The sequence below is a fragment of the Saccostrea cucullata genome, unplaced genomic scaffold, assembly GCF_032062105.1.
Source record: "Saccostrea cucullata isolate Sc308-1 unplaced genomic scaffold, CSIRO_AGI_Scuc_v1 ctg1991, whole genome shotgun sequence".
NCBI lineage: Eukaryota > Metazoa > Mollusca > Bivalvia > Ostreida > Ostreidae > Saccostrea > Saccostrea cuccullata.
Genome location: NW_026936996.1, coordinates 2,313 through 17,588, shown reverse-complemented (window position 1 = coordinate 17,588; position 15,276 = coordinate 2,313). Strand labels below are relative to the sequence as shown.

Here is a 15,276-nt window from a genome sequence, read left to right as displayed (position 1 = left end):
CATGCTGTTGGGGAACAGTAAACTTTTTTATGCATTTGCTGTGGAATGGATGACTATCCATGTGAAAATTTCCTAAAAATACTTACATTAAATTGCCAAGGTTTAGGGGACATGAATAAAAGGAGGGATGTCTTTAAAATTTTAAAAGAAAAAAAATTAAATGTTTATTTCCTTCAAGACACACACTTTGTCACAAAAGATGAAAGCATGATAAAAGCATTATGGGGATATAAGGCTTTTTTTAGTTCATACAAATCAAACTCACGGGGAGTTGCTACACTTATCAATAATAACTGTGACTTGACATTGATTAATGAATATAAAGATGACAATGGCAATTATCTTATTCTAGATGTAGTAATAGACAATCTTCCTTTTTTGTTAGTGAATATATATGGACCAAATCAGGATACACCAGCCTTCTATACAAAGATTTTAAATATGATACAAGAATATTACTTGATGATTATAGGTGGTGATTTTAATTTAATTTTAGATAAGGATTTGGATTCAATGAACTATAAAAACCTAAATAACCCTAAATCAAGAATGGAAGTATTAAAGATGATAGAGATACTAAATTTAAAAGATATTTTTCGTGAAAACAATCCAAATTTAAAAAGATTCACTTGGAGAAAGAAAAATCCAATAAAACAGGCAAGACTTGATTATTTCCTAATATCAGAATCGTTACTAAATTTGGCCCCTTATGTAAAATTTGAAAATAGTTATCGTTCAGATCACTGTCCAGTTGTAATGGGTGTTAAAACAAATGAATTTTTGAAAGGAAAAGGGTTTTGGAAATTAAATAACTCATTATTAGCAGATAAAGAATATGTAAATTTGATAAAAGAAAAAATTAAAAATATTAAATTACAATACGCCTGTCCTATCTACAATTTTAATAACATTGACTCTATTGAAAATGATAAAATTCAATTTATGCTAAGTGATCAATTATTTCTAGATACATTATTGATGGAAATAAGAGGAAAATCAATTTCTTATTCAACTTTTAAGAAAAAGAAAATAACTGAAAAAGAATTGCAACTAGAAAAAGAAATCTTTATACTGGTTTTGAATTATTTGAAAATTATGAAAAATGAGAAAAGCCCTGGACCAGACGGGTTCACCTGTGAATTTTTCAAATTTTTTTGGCAGGATTTAGGTGCTTTCATTACAAGAGCAATAAACAACTCGTATGAATTATCACACTTTACTGAACCAAATAAATTAGGTTTAATAACTTGCCTACCAAAACCAGGAAAACAAAAACAATTCTTAAAGAACTGGCGCCCAATCAGTTTATTGAATGTGATTTATAAAATAGCCTCAGGCTGTATTGCTGAACGATTAAAAACTGTGTTGAATAAATTAATAAATAAGGACCAAACTGGCTTTTTGAAGGGAAGATTCATAGGTGAAAATATTAGACTAGTTTATGATTTAATGAATTACACAGAACAAAAACAGATTCCAGGCTTATTAATGTTAATTGACTTTGAAAAAGCTTTTGATACTATATCATGGAAGTTTATATACCAAACATTAGATTTTTTTAATTTTGGGGAATCCATTAAAAATTGGATACAAACATTTTATAATGGAATCAAATCATGTGTCATACAGAATGGAATTTCCTCTGATTACTTGTTCCCACAAAGGGGATGTAGACAGGGGGACCCAATTTCACCATATCTCTTTCTACTATGTGCTGAAGTTCTTGGGATTCTCATTCGAAATAATAAAGACATAAAAGGAATTGTAATTGATGGGGAGGAATATAAACTTTCACAATATGCCGATGATACTTCAATTATATCTGATGGATCACCACAATCTATGGATGGTATATTAAGAGAGCTTGGTTATTTTGCAATTGTATCTGGACTGAAAATTAATTTTACAAAAACAAAAATGGATCGGTAGTAAAAAATTCTCTAAAGAAGTCTTTCATCACTCGAGATGGAAGTTAGACTGGAATAATTCTACTTTTGATCTTCTTGGTGTAAAGTTTTCAATTAATTTAGATGAAATGATTGAACTGAATTACCCCCCAAAATTAAATGAAATAAAGCGATTGATAAAACAATGGCAATTAAGAAAACTGACTCCCATTGGTAGACTAACAGTGATTAAATCCCTGATTATACCAAAGATGAACCATTTGATATTGACTATTCCAAACCCCAATAAGGAATTAATTGATGAATTTGAGAAAGACCTTTATTACTTTTTATGGGGAAGTAAAGTACATAAGGTTAAGAAGAGTGTTATAATCCAAGACTATAAAAATGGGGGGTTGAAAATGATTGATTATATGGATTTCTTATGTGCATTAAAATCAACATGGATTCGAAGACTAATCTACTCAGACACGAAATGGTTAAAACTTTTTGAATCAGAATTAGGAATGAAAATTGAATCTCTTTGGGTAAGAGGTTTAGATTTTATAGTTAAGATGTGTAATAAAATAAGCAACAAGTTTTGGAAAGAGGTTTTACTTAATTGGGTAAAAATCATTGACTGCAGTGGTAGTCAAAAAACAAGTAATACTCAAATTCTTCATGAACATATATGGTTTAATCCAAGAATTAAAATAAATAATTCCTCTGTATTTTTGAAAAGTTATTTTGATGCAGGCTTTGTTTTCATAAGAAATTTGTTTGACGTTGAAGGAAAATTTATAAGCCTCGAGTACCTCAATAATCTGAATGTACAAACTAATTTTGTAGAATATACCGGTTTAAAAATAGCCGTTACAAAGATATTGAAAAGTATTGATATTGAAAAAAGAGAAGAAAGTGGACCTTTTATCCCAAATTCAATTTACATTTTTTATAAAAGCACAAGTGGTTGTAAAGATATGTACAATATACTCATCAAGAAGAAAAAGCAAAAAATTAAAGCATTAGAAAAATGGGAAAATAATGGAATATCTTTTGGTGAGTTAGAATGGAACAAAATATTTGAACTACCATTTAAAGTTACAAAAGAGGCAAAATTTCAGTGGATGCAATTTCAAATCCTGCACAGGATTATTGCAACAAATGAATACCTTTATAAACTTAAACTAATTGATTCACCTGTTTGCTCATTTTGTAAACAAGAAGTTGAAACAATTGAACATTTATTTTTTGAATGTTTCTGTGTAAAAAGAATATGGTGTCATATAGAGGAGTGGTTTATGAAAAACTTCCATTTTACTATTAATTTTGATAGAAAAGATATACTGTTTGGAAAATACAACAATAAAAACATGTATAGATTACACAATATAATAATACTTACTATTAAACAATTCATTTTTGCCAGTAGGTTTAAAAATATGCCTAAATTAAGTATAGTAATGCTAGAAAAAATAATTGTAGATAGAATACTGGTTGAAAAGGCTATTCTTTTAAGAAATTGTAAATTTTCAGAATATGAAAAGACCTGGAAAATTATTTGTGATATGCTATAATGTTCTATAAATTTATACTCAAATGTACCAATATGGTAAAATAGTGAAAACTGTTCCCCCACCTCACTTTGTTTTTCTTTCCTCACCCCTCCCCTTTGTTTACTTTATTGTATATAAAGCTTTCACAATGAAGATTCATAATATACATGAATGTCATATATCCTATGCAGCTTTATGAAATGAATTTGTATTTAGCATTTACCAAAGAGAATTTGTATAAGGTATACAATATAAATTATATGGAAGAAAAATTATATAGTATATGTATGTATTGAATGTAAACAAATCTATTGTACACAGTCTGTAAATGTGAAAGCAAAAAATAAATTCTATGAATTAAAAAAAAAAAAAAAAAAAATAAATAAATAAAAAAAAACTACTCAGCCTTTTTGTTTGGCTATTTTTTAAATCATAGATATATTTTATTTTCTTGATAACAGAAATCCTCAAAAAATGATATTTTGTTGTTTTTTGTCAACATGAATTATTTCCCCCCTTTCAGCTTGAAATTAGAAATAATACTGTAGATATAGATATAATTTGATTATTGAAAATAAATAATTGTGTTGTATTTGGATTTGGAACTATAAAGAAATTGTTTTGAAATGCTATTTATTATTTAACATGCATATTTAATATATACTTGACCTTTATTTGACCGTGATGAAAAAATAAATTTCCCATTTTTTGTATAAAACTCTTCAATGGCTTTTGGAAAAAAATAATCAATTGCACAAAAATGTTTTTAATATTTTATTTTCCATAAGGTATGGTGTCTAGGAAATAAACACTGCCTTTCTGTTTAGCTGTAGTGTATTTTTTCTTTAAATTTTTAGCTCACCTCAACGAAGTAGGGGGGAGCTTATGTGATACCCTCTGCGTCGGCGTCGGTGTCGGCGTCGGCGTCCCGGTTAAGGTTAAGTTTTTTGGAGCAGTTTTCTTTTTAAGTACATCTATGTCCTATATTAATTAGACATGCATGGAAGATGTTGCTAGTGTGTTTCATTGTACCAGTCAAAGTTTCAGATGCTGCAATTTCAGCAAAGGAATGACCAGCTTAATGTTTTTGGTGCAGGTTAACATTTTTGGTGCAGTTTTTGGTGTAGGTCTCATTTCCGAGTAACTATAAGCCCTTACGATGCATACTACCAGCCTTGCTTCGGATGCTGAATCTGACCTACATTTTCCGGTTGAGTGAACAGGTTAAAGTTTTTGGTGAAGGTTTCATTTCGAAGATACTTTGAGCCCTATAATGACCAAACTTGCATGGATGGTACATCTTAGGATGTATTCTACTAGACTTGCTTCGGATGCTGAATCTGACCTACATTTTCCGGTTGAGTGAACAGGTTAAAGTTTTTGGTGCAGGTTTCATTTCCAAGTTACTATTAGACATATAATGACCAAACTTACATGGATGATACATCTTAGGATGCATACTACCAGCCTTGCTTCGGATGCTGAATCTGACCTACATTTTCCGGTTGAGTGAACAGGTTAAAGTTTTTGGTGAAGGTTTCATTTCGAAGATATTTTGAGCCCTATAATGACCAAACTTGCATGGATGGTACATCTTAGGATGTATTCTACTAGACTTGCTTCGGATGCTGAATCTGACCTACATTTTCCGGTTGAGTGAACAGGTTGAAGTTTTTGGTGCAGGTTTCATTTCCAAGGTACTATAAGACATATAATGACCAAACTTACATGGATGATACATCTTAGGATGCATACTACCAGCCTTGCTTCGGATGCTGAATCTGACCTACATTTTCCGGTTGAGTGAACAGATTAAAGTTTTTGGTGAAGGTTTCATTTTCAAGGTACAGTGTACTATGAGCCCTATAATGACCAAACTTGCATGGATGGTACATCTTAGGATGTATTCTACTACACTTGCTTCGGATGCTGAATCTGACCTACATTTTCTGGACGAGTAAACAGGTTAAAGTTTATGGTGCAGGATTCATTTCCAAGTAACTTTGAGCCCTATAATGACCAAACTTGCATGGATGGTACATCTAAGGGTGCATTCTACTAGGCTGGCTTCGGATGCTGAATCTGACCTACATTTTCTGGATTAGTGGAAAGGTTAATTTTTTTATACAGGTTTCATTTGCAAGTAACTTTAAGCCCTATGTTGACCAAACTTGCATGGATGATACATCTTAAAATGCACACTAATGGACTTGCTTCAGATGCTGAATTCGACATACATTTTCCAGATAAAAGACCTCGTAAAAGTTATGGGTGCAAGTCTATCACCAAGAAACTAAGGCTTATATAAACCAGTTGCACAAATGATGCATCAAGGGATGAAAACTCTCAATCTTTCTTCAGATGCTGGATTTTAATTACATTTTCATGATGAAGAACTGTTTTTTTAGTTTTTATATAGGTCTATTCCAAAGTATCAAAATTGCATAAATTTTGCATTTTTGGATGTATACTTTTTGTTGGTTAATTGTGTGACTTAATTTGCCTTACTTAAAGACAACACACGTTGAGGTGAGCTCTGTAATCTCTGATTACCTATGTTTTATCATATAGCTGAATTTAGCTGTAAATCCTTTTAAAATTGAAAATTTCAGTGTTTCTCGACATGGATTATCTCCCCTTTTCAGCTTAAAATTAAAAACTATTACTGGACGTGGTAATATTTGGATGAATTATGAAAAGTAAATAATTTAATTGTATTTGAAAATGGAAATATAAAAAAAAATGGTTTTGAAATGCTATTTATTTTTTACATGCAAACATATATGGCATATATTGGACTGTGACAAAAAAAGAGAAATTACCATTTTAGTACAAAATTCATCAGTTGTTTTGGGAAAATAATAATCATTTGCACAAAAATGTTTTAATAATCTTATTGACTTTAGACTATAGTCTCTATGAAACTAGCATGGCTTTTTAGTTTGGCTGTGGGGTTTTTATAAATTTTTGATAGATAACAATCATAAAAAATGGATATTTTACATTTTTTGCCAATATGGATTATCTCCCCTTTTTAGCTTAAAATTAGAACACATTACTGGTCATAAAAATATTTTGATTAGATATGGATAGTAATTACTTATGCTGTATATTAATAAGAAATAAACATAAATTTGTTTTATTGTTTAGTTTTCTTTTCATTTAATCTTCATTATTGGTATTTTTGCCTGTTTTTAGAGGAAATTTCAGCCATTTTTTACCCAAAACAGTTTATCGGTTGCCATGGATACCAATGGCAGAATTAAAAAAAATTATAATTTTTTTGGAGTATCTTAACATACTCTACCAACATGCAAAGTTTGAAGGAATTCTGAAACCCCCCATGAATCACCCTCTGCATGATTTTTACACGGAGCTGTACTTAATAATTCTGAATCAAGACTTTTTACTGACATATCTGCTAATAAATAACAGGATATTCTAGTAAAGTGTTTGTTAAAAATATCAACAATATCCTGTAAATCTTCAAAATCCGAACCATTTTGTGTTCTACGGGTAGGTGTAAGATTTTTTGAATCAGATGCCAAATGGTTTAAATAACTCCACATTTCTTTAGGACTTGAACTTTCTTCAACTGCTGATTTGTAATACTTCGATTTGGCTTGATCTATTAATTGTGTGACTTTATTTCTCCAAAATTTGTAATTTTCTGAATTTCTTTGTAGATAGTATGTATCACGTAAATGTCTAGCATCATTTATTTCCTGTGTAAGCCATTTAGGTCGAATTTCAGTCTTGACTCTTTTAGTTTTTACTTTGGCATGCTTGTTAAGAACATCATTAAATAATTCATAAAATTTATTCATGTAATCGTTTGTGTCTTTCAGTTCGAGAAGAGAGTTAAAATTAGCATTTTCTAAATCTTTAAGAAACTCATTTTCATTGAATTGTTTAAAATCTCGATATTGGATTTCAGTATGTTTTCCTCTACGCTGTATACAGTTAGTTTTCCGTGTCAAACATACGGGGTAGTGGTCAGATATAGCAATAGGGGGCACATTTGTTTCGCATATGTTTTCTGGTTTCGTTGTATAAAAATGATCAATTAAGGTACTTGATATGCTTGTTATTCTAGTAGGAACAGTAACCATTTGTGAAAGTCCAAACTCCTCTAAAGCAGATGTCCAGTATTGTGGGGGGTCTTTCATTAGATCAATATTGAAATCACCTGATAAAATTATTTCAGTATCGTCACAGCAGGAGGCACGGTTCACCTCCCTTGCTAGGTCCTCCGCCCAGCAGGAGGGGGCAGATGGTGGACGATAAGCAGAGCAATAAAATATAGGTTTTGAATTTTTCAGATTTATCTCTAGCCAGATTGTCTCAATATTACTGATCTCAAAATCAGTTTTACGTTTATATGTTATATCACTAGCAATATAAATAAGAATTCCACCACCTGCCCTTAATGTACGATCCTTTCTTTCAAAAACAAACCCATCAATAAACAGTTCTGAATTTCCTACTTGCTCACTCAAAAAAGTTTCACAAAATCCCAATATATCTAAAGATTGCCGATTTTGAAGCAACAGTTTAATTTCATCCATTGTAGGAATAATATGACAAATATTTAAATTTCCGAAACGTAAACCTTTCTTAATCAATCCAAATCCTGAATCTTTTTGTATTTGTGAAGTATGAATTTGGTTATTGGTTTTAAGAACTTGATTTTTTGTTTGTGAAACAGATTTGGATGAGTTTATCATAATAGGAGTAATGTTAGTAGATTGCATAATTGAGCTCTCATCATTGAGAGAAGTTCTTACTTTGTCCAAGAGAGTCTTATTCTTAACATATGGTTTTCTAGGCAATTCAGATTTAACAGAGGTATTATGAACAAAGTTGTTAGTTTGATTTAAACAAGAACATTGAAAATCGTTACATTCAGTACATACAGTGCTTAGAATAGAATATCTATTTGAATTTAATGTAGATTTAGTATTGTCGTGAACGGCTATACATTCCTTGCCTAATACCTAATACACACAGAATTTGGTCTTGTGGCCTAGTTCTCCGCAGTTCCAGCAGTCTAGTTTTCGGCCGTTCCTGCAGTGGGGTGAGGTATGTCCATGTTCACCACAGAAGTAACACGTTACGGACTGGCTAAAGCTGGAATTTCCGTTGTCCCTTTGTGTACCCTTGCCACGTAAAATCGGAACTTCGTTGTTGATCTGTTTAAGCAGTGCTGAAGTTCCTTTATCGGAAAGGTGTATTCCGTCTTTCCAATATTGCACTTTGTTGACCTCTTTGAATACACTCTTATTGGAAATGAACAAAGCTCCATACTCGTCACAAACGTATTTTAGCGTGTTATTCACATATGAAACATCTACGTCCCGTCTCGGTAAAACTTCTGAGAAATAGACTTTGGTAGTTGGCGACCGATCCTTGATGTTTTTGACGATTTCTACGGCGTCATGTTCAACAGCATCTATATGTCTACGAGATGAGGCATCGTTTCCACCGGCGTGGACAATTATGTGAGAGTAATCTTCAACAGCGGTTTGATGTAATTTTGACTTGATTCCAGAAAGCTTGGCCCTTCTGTTGGTTCTCACATGGACACCTTGTTGTAGTCCCCTTGTTCTCACCCTTTGTAAAATAGAGCTGCCTATAATAAGTTTGGCCTCACCAGAAGTTTTCTTTTGTTTCAAGGATCTTGCAGGTGTACTTGCAGGTGTGGGGTTGATACATGGTTCTGTGTTTGTACCCGAATCTGATGTATATTTTGCTTCCTTGTCAGGGGCTGTAAAATCACACTGTGTGTGTCGAGATGCTGAACTTTGTGGTAAAGAGTTCAAACCCCGCACATCAATTTCTTTGTTTTTCACTACCGTAAAAAGTGTCTGTGTGTTTTTGTCCAACAAAGTAGGGTTGTTTTTGCATCTGAGTTTCTCTTTTAATTCCTGTATTTCATGTGATAACTCACGGACAGCCGATTGTAGGGCTTGTATTGTACCTGCACATTGTGTACAATTTTGAAAGCTGTCAGTACTGGCTGTCAGAAGAGATCTAGAATCATTTTTCACAGGCGTTGATGACATTTGTGGAATAGATTGTCCCAACATACTACTAATGCTGTTAGACTTTTTGATGTCATGAAGAAATTTGTCCAGCCACGACTTTGCCGACGATCCTTGAATGTGCAGGACGCTGGTGCCAGAATAGAGTGTGACTGTCACAGTGTTACACTCAGACTTGAAAATCTGACCATTCTTCCCTACTTCTTTAATTGCATTAAGTTCTTCTTCCAAATAGGTCAAAATAGTGGCATATTTGTCTTGTTGAAATGATACAGTTATGCTGTATTTGTTAAAAGTCACATTCAAAAAACTTGGTATACTCACTCCATTAGGTGTAATAATTCCAGCTTCACTAAATGTTTGAGAGAGTCCAGAAAAAGATGTAAACAAGCTTGAGTTAATACTTTGATCCATAATTATTTTAAGATTTAGTCAGGTATTTAGCCATAGTACCCATAGTATTATCACTCATAGCAATTAGGCACAGGTAATCAGGAGCAATCAAAAACACGTCTTATCAGTTCGGCTGCTTACTGAACCTAAGGCTAAGTCACACAATTAACCAACATTCGAAAAAGTGTCCATCCTAAATTTACACAATTTTGATCTGATAGGGCGTTCAGTTACTATGGAATAAACCTATCCAAAAACTTCACACTAGTCATCCGTCAAGAAAATGTATTTCAAACCCAGCATCTGAAGCATGTTTGAGAGTTTTCATCCCTTCATCCCGTGATGCATCATTTGTGCAAATGTGGTTGATATAGGCCTCATAGTTTCTTGGTGATAGACCTGCACCCATTACCTTTACCTGCAGGGTCCATTATGTGGAAAATGTACGCCCAATTGAGCATCTGTAGCAAGTACATAAGTGTTTATCCTTGCATAATCCATAAAAGTTTGGTCATTATAGGGCTCATAGTTACTTGGAATTGAAACATGCACCAATAAATTTAACTCGTTCACTCAACCAGAAAGCGTAGGTCAAATTCAGCACCCGAAGCCACAGACCCCAAGAGTTTTACATAAGCTCCCCCAACTTAGTTGAGGTGAGCTTAATGGAGTTCTTTTAAAAGTAAAGAAAGGCACAGAACTCTTTTCATAGGGTACCTACTTTCATCAATAAAATTCTTTAAAATCAAATGCTTTACAATTTAACTTTCTTTTTTAATATATTCATATATAAACAATCCTCATTACTACTAACGTTCATTTCGTAATACTGTATACTTCTCAAGATATTCTGAAACCAATTAAAAAAAATGTCCTGAATTTTTTACTCGATCCAATTGCAAAGGTCTGATGTGTAGAGCGAAGGTCTGATGTGTAGATTAATTTTATCTTTTATACTACACGCGTTTGATAGTAATTGCTCACGTTTTAAAGCATTAAATTCCCTTTTATTAAAATGTGGATTTTTTTCAACATTTATTTACCAGACTTATAACAATCAACAACTGATATGTGGGGTAGCTACCAGGGATGGGGCACTGACTAAGCTCCCTTTATAACAATACATAAGCCCTACAGCACCACGCAGGGTGCTTTATTGTTTAATACAAAGAGAACATAAATTTACATCTTATACATAAAAATCTAATAATATATGTTTATATAAATATGGATTCAGTTTTGGTGAGAATGTGACAATAAATTGAACAACTGAAAAAAATCATGTTATTTTATTTAAGTCTGTAGTGAGGAAATCAGGTAACAGTTAACCGAAGTCTGTAAGCATATCTAACGTTAATTTAAAATTTCTGTTGAAGTTGCTCTTGTCATTTCTTAAGAGTTGAAAGATTAATTTCATTTTTTTCTTGAATTCATTCATGAAAATTAAAGTAGTAATATTTCTATTTTCATATTTGATGATGTTTCTTGATTTCCACATTGACCACTTGTATATATACGAGGTGTTAATACAAATTCGAACTTTTTTGGGGTTCTACAGTGAATCCCAATAAAACGATACATACATCAATTTTAATAGGATTCACAACAGGAATTTTTAACATTGTATTTTGTACCAACTCTAAAAGTGGTTTGACATGTTTACATTCATAAAATAGATGTTTCTGGCTCTAAATATTTGATTTACAGAAAAAACATTTACCATTTGATAAACCCATTTTGCTTAATTTTTCTTCAGTGTAAAAGATGTTATACAAACATTTCCATTAAAATTCTTGAACTCTTTTAACCTTACTTCATAAATTGAGCCCCAAATTCTTTTCAATGTGTTTTCAATATGCATCAATTTCTTGTTAAGAATATCTAAGCATTAGTCTTAAAAGTCTGAGTATTGTTATACCAAATATCTACAATAGTTTGTAAACCATATTTAATAAAAGACTCTATATATAGGCTTTGTCCTCGAAATGTGTATATGTTTCTTTCCAAAAATTAGAAATTTCAAAGTTTCATCTTTGCTCTCTGGTTGAAAGTGTGAACTAAATTCACAGTAGACTAATAATAAATGTATACTGTTGAACGTCCCTCTCCAGAATATTTCACTGATATGGAGACGTCACCATTGCCGGTGAAGGGCTGCAAATTTAGGCCTATGCTCGGCACTCAGGGTCTTTGAGCAGGTAGGGATCTTTATCGTGCCACAACTGCTGTGACACGGGGCCTCGGTTTATTCGGTCTCATTCGAAGGACCGCCCCATTTAGTCGCCTTTTACGACAAGCAAGGGGTTACTGAGGACCTATTCTAACCCGGATCCTTACGGGGCCTGTAGATTAATAATGCATTTTTATAAAATATGGGTAGTTTATTAAAAATATATTCATAAGGTCAGAGCAATTGCTAATAAAATATTCCTGTTTTGAATGAATGTCTTTACGTTTTAGTCAGAGCTTCCTATAGCATTCTAGTTTTCAAGTTCAGAGTGCATTATTTTGTATATTGTTTTAATTTGTTAACTTTTAATAAATGTAAATAAATTCATCATGTTTAAGGGGGATGTACAAGCCATATTGGATCTAGTCTGGTGTAAAATAAGAAATACCAAGAATGCGCTTAATACTCTACTAAACTAGCCCAAAGTTACTCTAAGTGCTAATGCACTAATTACCTACTGTTAGAGACCAAAATCAGTTAATAATTAAGTTTATTTTGTTTTAATTAGGAGGCAATAAATCATGTTAGAACTGCGCAGCTACAGCATTCACGAGATGAAAAATGCATTGAATATAGTGTTAGTTTTATTCATTGATAATATGGCTACAACCATTTGTTTCGTTTTTTTCTTGTCATTTTCCATAATTCTTGAAAATTTGATTTTTCATATGGGTGTCTTCCTGAGGCCATGTGTTTATTTCGTCCGCCATTCCTCTGTCACACAGAGTTCGAATAGCATTGGTTTTAGAATAAATGCGACCATAATAACATCAAGACAAGAAATTACTAAGTAATAATCATTAGGTTTCATTACCTACTACTTTTATTTGTTGCATTGCATCGTCTGATTAATAAAAAAAAAGCGATTTTAACCCCACTCAAGCAAATCGGGAAAAACTGTTCTGTGTACAGCTAGAGTTTCCTCGATAATATAATTCCACTGAGCACGTGGTTGGCATGTGCATATATCTGCTGTGGATAGATGCGTTTATTACCATGATTATATTTAATTTTTTATGGAACAAGTCTTGATGATTTGTTGGTTTCTTTAAAACTCAAGAAAAAAGATAAAACATGTCCTAAACATATTTGATTACGGTGGGTCTTTTTTCTGTGGCGATAGAAGTTATTTTCAAATGGGGCACTGCAAGGAGGATGCTTAGCATTTAATTTGAAAATGTTAAACAATATGCGGTGCATGAAAAACAAATTGTAATTACATGTCTTACATTCGAAAAGTTGGTACATGTGTCTATTTTGTTTAGCAGTTAGATAGAAAAAATAGGCGGTTATAGGATTTCCTTCAGGCACCTCACATAAATAGCTAGATTGTTTGCAATGAACCACACATTGTATGGAGTAATGTTTGGACATAAAAACGCATCATGTCTCATTATGTTGACAACATTGTAAGCTCTCGCTCATTGAACATACGAAGCTTGATAAAATATATTGAGTTGTTTCTTTGAAATTTAGAAGCAAGCACAATGTTTGCAAAGAAAAGTCCATTGCATATGCTATGTCTATCACGCCAAAAAAAAAGAGAGGCTACCCCCCCCCCCCAAAAAAAAAAAAAAAAAAATTCCTATGTTTGTTTTTCTAAATAGTACCAAAGATTCAAAAAAATTGCATTACTCAGTATGTTATGGAACATGTACTAGCCTTATAAGACAATTTGTTATTAAAATATTCGGTTGCCCTCTCTCCCGATCTACTGCCTAGAAATGGCCCGGCTAATTTTTTTCCGTCAACGAATATGTTTAAAATTTTAGGAATTTTTTTCTCACCTATAAATACGGACCAAATAATTTTTCCCTGAGTTGGGAGGACCACAAAACGCCATTTTAAAAATGGAATAAAATATTTATTAATGTTGATTTTTTTCTTTACTCTGTAAAATTGTAATTTTGACAAAAAGGGCAAATAGAAAAAGTTTTATTTTTTTAGTCCTTAAATCTCCTAACCCACTCTGAATGATTTCATTCCTTTTCAAATGTTGCTCCGCTAAAATCAAAATTGTAAATGTTTATTTGACAGAGTATACGAGGGTAGATCAAAAAATAAACGATATATCTTAGGAATTTGATAGTTATATTATTGTTGAAATATTCAAGTATTTTTCAAAGTGTAAATTGGAGGTCTTTGGTAGCATATTGCTTAATTAAAAACACATCCCTTTTCAAACTTGCTAATATATCACTGGGCAATATAACAGGTATCATATTTAACAATCTGCCTTCCTTCACTAAAACGATCTATCCAATCATTGATTGAATTTGTAGGAAGTCCATGTGCGGATCTAGAGAGGGGGTCGGGGGGGAGGGGGGGGTCAGGACCTCCCTGGAATTTACCCGGTTAGAAGATGTGTATACTAAAACAAGAAAAAAGTTACCATGGACTCCCCTTGGAAAACGCAGACCCCCCCCCCCCCGTTATACGCGAATATGTGTGAAATGGGTATGAAAAGTGAAAGAATTGAGGCAAAAGAAGTCACCACTACCCCCCTTACTTTTTTGTCACAAGTACCTGGATAATGACGTCATTATGAGCAAAACTTTATTCAGCATATGCTATTTTATAGAACTTGTGTTTGGCTATGTGTGCACCAAATTTGTTTCTAATCTGAATTGTGTGGTTTTGTAGATATAGAGATGTTTAATGGTTTATAGTAAATTTTTGAGATCATCAATGTCATAAAAATACCTTTTGACGAAATAGGTTCAATTTATGTAATTCTGTAATCTACTGCAAAGAGTTCATTTTTTACAATGTTGGTTAACACAGTTAGATGTAGATAAACTAAAATTTGTAAAATAGACATTTTAATAAATCAGTGAACAAATATCATTTCAGATCCCTAGCTGGCAACCAGATAACCACCATTGCAGACAATGCCTTTAATGGATTGCCAAATTTACAGGCACTGTAAGTTTTTGATCAATATTTTCATGTGTCAGACTAAAGAAAATTTTATTTATTAGCAAATTCCCAAATTTAATGTAATAGGAAATTTGCTTACAACATTAAAAAAAATTGTGGAAATTCAGTGGATTGAGTAAAGGACAATATATGTTGTCTCTGCATGTCGACGCATGTACTGAACACAAAGAAAACCAATATATAAGGCCATATAAAATTGAAATCCTGGTTCTCAGGCCCGCGCGCAT

General features: G+C 32.5%; 1 protein-coding gene across 1 annotated transcript in view; it reads left to right on the top strand.

The window, feature by feature from the left end:
• The window catches only part of LOC134247034 (leucine-rich repeat-containing protein 3-like), a 49,896-nt gene extending 34,851 nt beyond the window's left edge, over positions 1–15,045 (top strand). Inside the window, exon 2 of the mRNA XM_062729379.1 lies at positions 14,963–15,045. Within this exon, the coding sequence (XP_062585363.1) occupies positions 14,963–15,038 (76 nt within the window). The 3' untranslated portion in view covers positions 15,039–15,045. The remainder of the gene's footprint in view (positions 1–14,962) is intronic.
• The last annotated feature ends 231 nt before the right edge of the window (positions 15,046–15,276 follow it).